This window comes from Leptopilina boulardi, unplaced genomic scaffold, assembly GCF_019393585.1.
Source record: "Leptopilina boulardi isolate dan_hultmark-lab unplaced genomic scaffold, ZJU_Lbou_2.1 LbouV2_210, whole genome shotgun sequence".
NCBI classification, from domain to species: Eukaryota; Metazoa; Arthropoda; class Insecta; order Hymenoptera; family Figitidae; genus Leptopilina; species Leptopilina boulardi.
Window position 1 is genome coordinate 889,199 of NW_026137764.1, and position 12,091 is coordinate 901,289.

The 12,091-nt window shown below is 30.0% G+C and overlaps 1 protein-coding gene across 3 annotated transcripts in view; it reads right to left on the reverse strand.

Moving 5' to 3' along the window:
• LOC127278718 (acetylcholine receptor subunit alpha-like 1) overlaps positions 1 to 12,091 on the reverse strand; it is a 256,681-nt gene that overhangs the window by 67,102 nt on the left and 177,488 nt on the right. For all 3 annotated transcript variants that reach the window (XR_007842537.1, XM_051300547.1, XM_051300546.1), the window contains one exon: positions 8,992 to 9,101. Coding sequence is in view for 2 of the 3 variants with exons in the window: in XM_051300547.1 (XP_051156504.1) it covers positions 8,992 to 9,101 (110 nt within the window). In the remaining variant the exon portion in view is untranslated. The remainder of the gene's footprint in view (positions 1 to 8,991; positions 9,102 to 12,091) is intronic.

Genomic DNA, 12,091 nt, shown 5'->3' on the forward strand with positions numbered 1-12,091 from the left:
CATGTCAAACGTGTTCCTTGTTTCTGCTTCTACTTCAATCGCTTGCCCTGTGAAATTTACTTTTGGGAGCTAAGCCTTGTTTTGTCGTGGACGATCACATATAAGTAAATAAAAAGGTCACAGAGAATCGATCTTAAATGGAAATTTTAATTTTATTTGAAAAAATTTTCCATTCTCTAATATTTTAAAAATATAATTTTTTTCCGTAAATATTGAAAAACTTAAAATATTTAATAGAATTTCTTGAAAATCTCTCGCCCTATTTTTCCTTCTCTTTCTCTCTCACTCTCTTTCTACATATATACCTACAGTATTTTAAAAGTATATACGAAGGATTTTTGTGTCCCTTTTAAATATTGAATCTAATGGCTTATATTATAACGAGTTAGGAGATGGTTCTCGAGAATAAAGAATGATAAAGGTAAGCAAAAAGAGGAAAGAGAAGGAGCATAAAATATAAGAGAGACAGAGGACAACATATGACCTGAAGGTAGTAAGAAAAGCGTAGAATAATACACATAGGTCGGGTATGTTTATGCGCGGCCGTGTGCCGGGCGGTGTGAGCACTTGAGGGCCATGCACTTGGCATATTTTAGGTCACACGGAACCTCGCTGGCCCGTTATAATACCTATACACAACCATATACTTCACTTGACTGGTATATCTAAAGTAATTGAGTACTTGCATCAACAAAAGGCTTCAAGGATATAATATATATATTATAAAACTTGTACGATGATCAGTTTTCATAAAGACATAAGGTTTTTCCATTTTATTTCCACCTGCACCATTCATCAATAACAAAATCCCTTTCATATGGAAATCTTTTGCAATAATAATTCAAAGTCATTTAAAAGTTTCCGATGAAATTTAGATGTTTAATCAAAGGCTTAAAAACTGCATGAATAAATTTTTGTTTGGTGCAAAAAATGATGTTGTTTATATGAAAAAGAGTCGGATAAAGAAATAGGTGTACAAAAGAAAAAAGGAATTTATAACGAAGAGAGCGAAAAAATCACAAAAATAACATTTCAAGGAAACATATATAGAAGAAAGAAAAATGTAATTTCATTTTGAAAATGTAAATATCATAACAGTAATGGAAGGAAAAATAATTTTTTTGTTTGTTTTTTAATTCAACACATTCAAAACGCTGACTATTACCACGCATGCGTAAATGACTTCTAATACTTTTATTGAACGCTAGTTAGTTTATTTCGAGTATTTATAGCACACTAGTTTTCTTTTGTCACGATTATTTGATTTGAATATAAGTTAGAAATAAAAAATTGTAAGAACTGTCATTTAAGGGTATGTGGGAACCTCCCACGTGACCTAGTATGGGAAAATGTGTTTTGGTAGTTAGTATACATCTTACTCTAAAATGAGGAATGATTTTTATCTAAAATTTTGAGGGATGATAGATTTAAGTACAATGAATCTCGCTGTTCTCCGAAAAATACATAATTTTGCGTAAAATTATTAAAAAATGAAGTTTAAAAAGTGGCATTTTTAAACAAAAATAAAAACAAACATGGCAGCGCATACACAGACATTGCTTGAGTGTGTCAGTGCTCAAGGAAACTGCGTCAATTCGAGCAAATGGCCGCTGAATGAACTATGATAAAACACATTATTTTACTATTTATTGCTTTATTTTTTATTATTTTTTCGTTAAGTTATTGTAAATAAGTAGAACAGCGAGATTCTTTATACCAAACAAAATCATTTCTCCAAAATTTTAACCCGAAAACATTTTTTATTTTAGAGAAAGTTTCAAACCACAAAAAAAAGTGCTTTGCCCACATACCCTTAAGAACAGTCTTGTACAGAACTATATAGTTCCGTATGGCATTTCCGTCAAAAGTATAAAAATTATTGATTCAAAAGCATATGCTATAGGATCTATAAAATATTTTACAAATTCTATAGCATGTGCTTTTAAAATCAATAATAATTTTTATACCTTTGGCAGAAATGCTGTTGATTCAATAGCATATTTTTCTCAGTGAAGTGTGGGGACTTTTTTTACAATTATTTAAGAGTATTGGAAAATATTATTTAAATTAAAGGAATGAGTACTTTTAGAAATGGTAGAACTTTGAAAGCTGCTTGGTGTCTCATAGACCCTCGGTGTGCTTCTTGCTTGAAAAAATAGATGTGTTTTCTGAGAGTTATAACTAATTAAACTATATCCTAAGAGATTTAGTAAATAAATTTGTTTTTAGTGAGAATGAGAGTCGACAGTAGCGCCATCAACTGGTTTTGTAAGAAACGCTATTCGTTTAGTTTATCTAACACAATTATATAATAAACCTCACTATCTGTTTAGTCAGTTTCAAAATTAACGATTCTGTTTAGTAGATTCTAATGTCATGATAGTAAAATATACTATATACCTTCACCTCCATGCAGTAACATTAACGGGCGTAGATTTCCTTGCGACTATAAAGTATATGTATATATATATATATATTCAAGTTTCATGAATTACCGTTTGTGTGATACTATTTGGTTACTTTGAGGACGTTTTCTTTGTTAAGTCGTGTATAGAACAAGAATACCTACAAGGTTTCTAACCAAAACCAGCTGGCTGGCAAGAATGGATTACCGCGGTCTGGAATGAGCTGTAGATGCAGTAATCCGGTGATAATGGAGTAACGAGATTCTAGCGCACGTACGTTCACAGCATATTTTAACTTTACATTTTGCAAGCGTCTCTTCTATTCGAGCGGCCATATTCGACTTAGGTATAAACGAGTTTTTGCCTGGGGTACGACATTTTTCTCCACCACCACCCCCTGCCCCCTCAACTTATCATTCTTCCTCTTTTTTAATTTCTCCAACTTGTTCTTTTTCATTTCTTTCTTACATTTTTCTCATCCTTTTCTTGCCCCTTCAATATTCTACTCCAACGAGTCTACTAACCTTTTTTCACTATGAGGATTTACGAAAGAACACTAAAATGGGTCCCCAGAGAGAATGATTACGGGGAAAAGGTCAGATGATTTTAACATATTTTTATCTGTCGACTTTTTTTTGCACACTGGTGAGTTATATAAAAACGCAACTTCATTCTTTTTTTTTTGATAGATTGGACATTTTGATTAATGTAACTTTCAGTTGTGAGGACGGTTTTCATAATAAAGATGAATTTTTCAGCATTTAGAAAACAAAAGAATTAATAAATATGAATTTAACATATTTGGTTTTGCAAAAAAGTTGCAAAAAAGTTTTTAAGTTGTTTTCATCCTTAAAGTACTCACTTCAGAAACTTACGTTGTACCTCGCAATACTTTGAAACCTTAATTACCTAATTACTTTGTAGTTTTCTTTTTTATATTTTATAATAAGAAAAATTTTACAATAATGGCCAATTTTTTCTTTTTTGTTGATTTTTTTTTTAAATACAAAAATTTCAAAAATCTTTCATTTTTTTCAGCAATAATAACCGTAAATCGTAAACTACAGTCTGATAAACATTCCTAAAGTTCTATCAGAAATTCCTGTTTCGATACTATGTGGTTGGGATGGCCATATTGGAATTTCGTTGATACACAAAGGAATTTGAGGTGAGAAAATAGAATTATTTGCTTAGTGACAAAATGTTTCAGTTTAGCAAAGCTCATTAAATTATGCACGTACTTGGGCAATGAACGGATTTTCTGGTCTAAGAGCAATACCTTTGTTGTTTCAGCTAATTGGGTTAAAGTTTATGGCTTCTAATAGTTCGAAAACAATATTATATTTCACTTGAAAGCATCTTTGGAAGTGCAAATTTAATATTAAAGTAACAATGTAATTAACACATTTAAATTATTGTAAAACTTTTTATGAATTATTAAATTATAATGGATATATATATATATATTTGAATATATATCTACCTATATATAACGCACATAAATTATACAAATTTTTTAACTGAAAAGAAAATAAAAGTTCATTAAATTTACATACACCGTTGGAACATGAGATAAATTTTTAAGCAGGTTCATTTTCGCAATTAACGTATATGAATGTTTCATTATATATGAAAATTCCTATGTAATATTAGCCGCATTGTAACTTTATGCAAAGAGAGAGTGAGAGAGAAAGATTAAAATCATAAAGATAACTAATTTTCTATGCAAATTAATCTTATTTGTCAACAAACAAAATTAATATATTATATTATTTTCCGGAAATTTGAGAAAGCAAAAATATCAAAAAAAAAAAAGTTAATTTTTGTGAAATTAAAACATTACTTCTATTGACTTAATAAAACCGAATCTATCGAAGCTTACTGAAAAGAATGAAAAATTATGTTTTGTTATATGAATTCAACATTTTTTTTTGTATTATATTTTCAGTATTGACTCTCAACACTCATCTCAACTATTTTTCCTCTAACCTATATGGTGTTTGTTTCTCTTTGGTACGTTGTGTTGGATTTCGATTGTCTTGAAAACATTTCAACTAGGAAAGCTGTAAACATAACAGAGACGTACATTCACTTTTTCTCAATGTACTTTTTCCTGAAGAAAATAAGAACAAAAAATAAGCGAAAGAACAACGAAAAAAAAAATAACGGCGAACGATGAAGCCTTAACTGAGACCTTCGCAAGTGGCAGTGAGTAACCCCTCGTGAGTTTTACATATAGGGCAAAAAGCAGCGAATACGATCGTAACCCAAGGCTGCTGAGTCAAGTGAAGTAAGGAGAAATGGGGGCGGGGGTGGAAGAAAAAAGAATAATAAATGAAAGAAGTGTGAAAAATATAACAAGAGGCGCATGATTTTTCTCCAAATTTCGAAATAGCATAATACTTAACGGGAAAAAATTCAATATTCACAAACCGTCATAAGACCTAAATTTTAATTGTCCTAATTTTTATTTTACCTAATATTTATTTAGTTTCATTTTTACTTGTCCGAATCGTAATTTAACTTAATATTCTAAATTGGCTTTAATTTGCATTTTTGAAATTTAAAAAATGTTTTGTGGTTCCTAAAATATGTTAAAAAAATGTCCTGGATTCGATACTCCATATGCGTGAGAGATTTTTCAAAATTATTTTCAAGTGTTTTATAAACTAAACTGATAAAAAAGTATCATTGATTCAAAAAAATCATTTACTCGTCCGTATTTGATCCAGTAATTTTTCTAATTCAAGAAAATTTACTTCAAACTAATAATATTTTCTTGGATTAAGAAATTATTGAATCAAATACGGACAAGTAAATGAGTTTACTTGATTCAATACTATTTTTTTACAGTGCGTATGTATTATGTAATAATTGCAAGTAGAATCCCATCATTATTCACGAGTAACATGCATGTAACAGTTCCATAACAATTCTGTGAAAATGTCCGCTTATTCGTGTAACATGTTACTGGTACATGAATATTATGTAACACTCATGTACCAGTAACATGTTACATGAATAAGCGGACATTTTCATAGAATTGTTATGAAACTGTTACATGCATGTTACTCGTGCACACTGGGAATATTAACCCTCACGTGCCTGAGTTCATTTTTTGACGTGCGTGCCTGAGCTACTTAGCTACTTAAATTCCATAAAAAACAAGATTTAATAGCGGAATATTCAATATTTTAATTCTAAATTGTAATTGTAATATTTTGCAAATATAATTGCAAATAATATTTAATCTTTTGACACTCTAGGGTACATAAATAGCCCACAAAAAGTCGCGTCGTGACACCTTTTTCGATACACGGAGAGAAGTGTTACGGTTGTGGCTACAAAACTTGTTTAGTAGCCTAAAATATTCTCATGACAACTTTACTATCAGTTATTGTAACTAAATAGCGTTGAGTTCCGTTTAGTTCACGATACTCAACAGTGTTTTTGGCCTCACTCTCTTTTGAGTCAATGCTACGCCACAGTGGGACAAATTGTCAAAAAGCTGGACAAAAGTCTAAAATATATTTAAAATTGATTGAAACTCGTTACTCGGGGGTTTTCCGTTCAGTTTTTGATTTTTTCATCCGCCATATTGGATCCGCCATTTTGAATTTCAAGAATCTGATAACATATTCGTAATCAGCGACCCCATAAACCCCAGAGTAAAAAGTTCCAGGCGAATCTGATTAAATTTTTATTTGCACATCCACCATATTGGATCCGCCATTTTGAATTTTAAAAATCTAACATCATATTCGTAATCAGCGACCCTTAAAACCGTAGAGTATAGTGTTTCAAACAAATTTAAGTTGTTTAAATAATTTAAATATCAACAATTATGTCCGTTAAAACTAGTAATTTTCTGCAACAATTCATAAAAAGTGATATTAAAATCACAGAGGCAGCTAGTGGCAGCCAAATCTTGATTTTTCATAACATTGAATGTTTCAGGACTAAGCCTGTAAAAGTTTCACGGTTGGCTTTTTTGACCATTTTTTTAAATCTCTACATAAATAGAATTTTTTTTCATATTTAGAATTTTTTTATAATAATTTGTTGCAAATTATTTTTTTATAAGAAATATTAATACTTCAATATTGTATATTGATTCTACATATCTTTATTCACAGATGCCAATGTACAAAAGTCAATTTTAGCTACACAATAATGTTTTATTGACTTTTCAAAATGAACATAGATAAAATAAAACATGCAAAATTATATGAAACCAAGTATAAAGTTTGAAACAAAAATTACAGCAAGATTTAGTCTACTGCACCCTCAACTATATGAAATTAAATGCTCCTGGGGGTCCCCTACCAATATATATAGAAATCATCGCATTTTAAAAAACTTTTTTTTTACTTTTGGCCAGGTTTTTGAGATTTTGTCCCACTGTGCTACGCTACTGCTTATGTTCCCCTACTTTTTATTGAGATATCAAAATTTCGGACGATTCTTTCTCCAAACAGTACACTTTGTTTATGTTTTTATTTAATTTTTTTTTTTTTATCTTATTTGAATAAATTTATATTGAAATTATTAGGAATTTATCAACAGTGTGCATTATTATTTATTTTTAATGAAACATGAAATATAATCAACACATTATAGGTTATGTTTGCTATGTTCAAAACAAAAGCAGCCATTTAAATTTTTAACTGATTTAAAGGTTGGCACTATTGTACATTGAACATGTTACTGATACTAGACGGCTGTTTAGTAAAGTCTACTCTTATATTGGTCCGTCGAAAATTAACAATACTGTTTAGTTACCACAAACGAACCGAGAGTCTTACTCACTACCCAGTTCTCTCCGTGTAGGGCAAATTTGAGTGTACAGTACAAAAAAAGTAATTAATTTAATTCAAGTATTACTGGGTATTCTTAGGTTTTTGGGGTCGCTGATTACAAATCAGACGTCAGATTTGGAAAATTTAAAATGGCGGATCCAATATGGCGGACGAATTTTCAAAAATTAAACATATGTCCTTGAAAATCGTTACTCGGAGGTTTTCGGGGTCGTTGATTGCGAATTTTAAGTCAGTTTTTCAAAATTCAAAATGTCGAATCCAATATGGCAAACAAATTTTTAAAAATTAAACATATTTGCGTGAAAATCGTTACTCGGGGATTTTTGGGGTCGCTGATGAAGAATCTGGTGTTCGTTTTTCAAAATTCAAAATGGAGGATCCAATATAGCAGACGAATTTTTTAAATAATCGTTTGGATTCGCTTGAAAATTGTTACTCGGGGGTTTTTGGGGTCACTGATTTCGAATCTGATGAAAGTTTTTTTTTAAATTTTGAATGTCGGATCCAATATGGCGGACAGGAAAATTTTAAATCAATACAATTTACTAATATCAGATTCGTAATCAGCGACTTTAAAAACCCCTGAATAACGAGTTTCAAGCAAAATCGTCCAATTTAAAAAAATATATCTGCCATACTGGCAAATTTCTTAAATAGAATTAGATGAAAAAGCAAATTGTCTGGGTCCGAGGGAACCAGCCCAGGCACGCAGGGGTTAAATAAAAATTTGTAAAAACTGTCATTTATTTTAAATAAAAATAAACCCACAAAATAGATGAATTTAAAGAAAAATTGACAAGGTCCTAATAAGTTTTTATCTAAGTAGGGGCTACATAATTAAGAGATAGGGAAATCTATGGTGAGTACCCCTTCATCAGGCCCACATTTCAATTTGTGCTTGGGTAGTGTTTATGAAATATTCCTAATTTGAAATTCGTTATAATTAAGTTTAAAATATAATCAGACGATTTTTTTGTTTGTGAACTTAGTTCAAAGCTCAACATTAGAGTGAGACCAAATAGCGCTGACAGTGAGTTAGAGTTCCTTCTCAGGTTAAGTTTAGTTTGCTTGATACTAACACGATGCTTTGAGGAAGGTCGCCTCCAGGGAGGTCAAAGGCAAAAGATGCTGGGACAGTTGGGCACTGACGAGATCTGGGGTGGCTCAGGTATACGAGTCATTGGCGCTCACCAAAGCTGCCGAGTGCAGCTTTAAGGTGCTTCTTCTTCTTCTTCTTCTTTATAAAGAAAGAAGCTTCTTTAAAAAAACAAACAACCTCTAATTCCCAGACACGTGATGTTGCACAAACACTTCTCATGTAAGAAAATCGACAATAGAGGTACCTAATTGAATTTGTAATTGAAACATGTCTTCTCAAGGGGAAATAAATGCAAATAATGTCTAGACTTTCTTCAAACATTTAAAATAACAAAGATTTTCCTGACTTTAAATAATAATTCTCCAGTTAGTAAAATAAATTTTGATTATCAAAAACTTATAGAACAGCAAATTGCAGTTTAAAAGAAGTTGTAGTGAATTTTATTCGGGACGAATAAAACGAAACATTAGAGAAGTTTTTGAATAAATTTTTGTAACAATCGGAAATTAATGTAAAGTTAAAAACTTGAAATATTTAAAGATTCGGATATTTATTTAAATGTTTTTAAAGCAGATATAAAAAGTAATTTTCTAAATCTGATACTTAGATATATTTCAAGTTTTTTTAAGTGAAAAATATTGATGTTCGAATGATAAATACTACTTACTTGTTATATAAAACAATATCCGGCAGCCATATATGTTCTGCTGGTACGTGAAGAGTATCAACCCCGCCATAGTCGTCCGGATTCCACTTGAGTTTGTAATCATTCCACTCCTGGAATAAAAAAAGAAAAATAATGTGAGAAACTGAGTTTAGCTCCAGTCGCTGTGACATTGATACGCGATACAAGCTAAGATCGATTAATCAACTCTCCCGGGGCGCCCAACCATTAAAATCTCCATTCTCGCTTTTCAAGAAGTTAAATCGTGTAGTATATATACATTTAAATATATTTATATTTATTTATTTATTTAAATGTTAATTTTTTCCTCCAATTTTTATTTCCGCAATTATTATATCAGAAATATTTGAATCGTGAGTTTCGAAAAGGGCTCAACTCGAAAAAGCGTAAGTGTCATTTTCGCATGAATGACTCTTACACTTTTTAGAGTTGAGCCCTTTTCGAAACTCACCATTCATTTCTTTTCGATTGAAAAAAAAATGAGAAGGAATAACTTTTCGAAAGGTGCAAATGAGACATACTTGTTAGGATAATTTAATTTTCGAATTATGATGAAAGGAAGAGGGGTCAATTAAAAGAAACGAGATTCATAATTTCCAAATAGGTATGAAAATTATAAAATCGAAAAAATAGAAAATGGGGAGTTAAAGGGTTGCGATAAAATTACTTTAGAATATTCCTCTGCTACTCAAACTAATTTCATTTTCAGTCACGTAGCAAGCACCAAATCGTTCTTAATTTTAAGTTCGTGATAATTGGAGAAACTATTGCTAACAAGTTTGAAACTGATTCCAAAAGCTTTTACAAAGAAGTAGGATATATATTACAACTTCAATGAAAGTATATTGACCATGGAAAATATATATTGGAATTTCAATTTGATTAGGAAAAAGGAAATCTATTTTTATCATGACTATAAAACATTATATACATCTTTTATATGTATATATATATATAGAGAGAGAAAGATACGTACGAAATTTCAACTATGAAAAATTTTATTACATCTATGAAGCAGATACTTTGTCATAAATACGTAAAAACTAGACACTCTCTTATCAAATGTAAAAAAAATTATTATCTCATAAATGTGAGGAAAAATATTTTCTTACAAATTTAAGAAAATGGATATACTTTTTTTTAATATTGAAAAAAAAAATTTTTTTTTCAGTTAAAAATGATACTAACACGAAAATATATATTTCTTGAGAAAATATTTTTCTCATATATATTGATAGTTGTGCAGGATATTCGGTGCTAAAAAGAAAGAAAATAAAAGAATTGTTCAAGTGTCGAGTGCGAGTAAGAAAGGTTCTCTCCTTTTTTTTCCTTTTTTTTTTTTTTTACTATAAGAAACCACCCCTTTTGTAAAACGTCGGGGGGGAGGGGGGGCTCACATTTGTGCAATAAATTCGCAAAGAAATTCTCTTGGTCCTGCGCGCGTACTTTCGAGCTTTGCATTTTAAAGAAACCAATACACCACCACCACCATCACACAAGAAAAGGTTTTTCTCACCGAATTCCACCTACAAATGGAAACCACTTGAAATCTCTTTTGTTCTTTACTTGATCCAAATACCTTTTCAAACCAGGAGTGTGTAATCTTTGCGCAAACGTAAAAATAGATTTTCGATTTTAAATAGATTTTTCCTCGGATAAAACGGATAATATTACATATACAGCAAAGAACTTTCAAGTGATTTATTCAAAACTATTGCAATTCCATATAGTATTATTATGTCGTAGAATTTTTAATAAAAAAAAAATATATATTTTTTTCAATATAGAAAAAATATAGTTATTGAAATTTAAATAATTAACGTTAAAACATTAATGGAAAATATTAATCTTAAAGCTTTTATATTTTACATTTCTCTCTCTCTCTCTATCTCGATCTCGATCTCTCTCACTCTCTTGAGAAATTCAAGTGATTGTCATCTAGCCTAACAATACCCTGGACCAATAATGACGAGCGCAATTAGCAACTGACAGGCGGAATTGCAGGAACGTCAATTTATTAATATTCAATGCACGGACAGTTGGAAATTCAGACAGGAATCGATTATTTAAAACATGTATATATAAATATACAAATATGTGCACTTGGTGGAAATAAATAAAGCGCTCTGATGATTCATATTGTACATGAACAATTTTCAAAACAATTTCAAATTTCTCATAATTATTTTTTGGGAAATTTTATTGCAGTGAAATTAGATTTTACGTGTATTCGCAGTTTCAAAATCAACAACAACAACAACAACAACAACAAGCGCAAGATCCATCGAAGAGCGGATGGTTACCGATTGCACAAACTTCACATATATACATAAAATGATCCCAGGAATACATTATTGTCCAATTATATCCTAGCTGACATTGCAATTATTCTCTTTCTCGTCCCGACACTCGATTTGCCATTGCGATATAATGAAACGACGATCATATCCGTTCAACATATAACGATTACACACACACACATACATGAATATCATCACTGGTGAATATTACGTAAATGTACCAAACCACTAATTTCATATTCAATTTTCCCGACTTAGTTTATATTTTAGTATCTAATTATTGGTAGCCCACAAAATCACTTTTATTTATTCAAAAACTATGTAAAAATATGTCCAAGTTAAAATCAATTTTAATTGTAAATGAATTTTGATAATTTGGTAACAATGATTTTCAGACATGTGTCTAAAATTCTCAACATTCAAATGAACGAAAAATTTGTTTACTATTTTTTTTAACTTCAAATTTTATATAATAAAATATTGCTTTCTATATCCAAAAATAAATTATAATAATTTATTAAATGTTTAATATACTTATTTATTTTTATTAACACAGAAAAAATCATTTGAATCAACCAAACATTTATTTGGCTCAATCAAATTATTTCTTCAATCGAAAAATTTATTAAAATAAACTATATGTTTATTTAGATCAAAATATTTTTAAAAAAAACACTCAGAGAAATTTTACATTTGCGTTTATTTAAGATTAATAAAATTTATTTAAATCAAATAAAAACATATATTTGTCTCACAGTTTAATAACTTTTTATTTGTTTCAA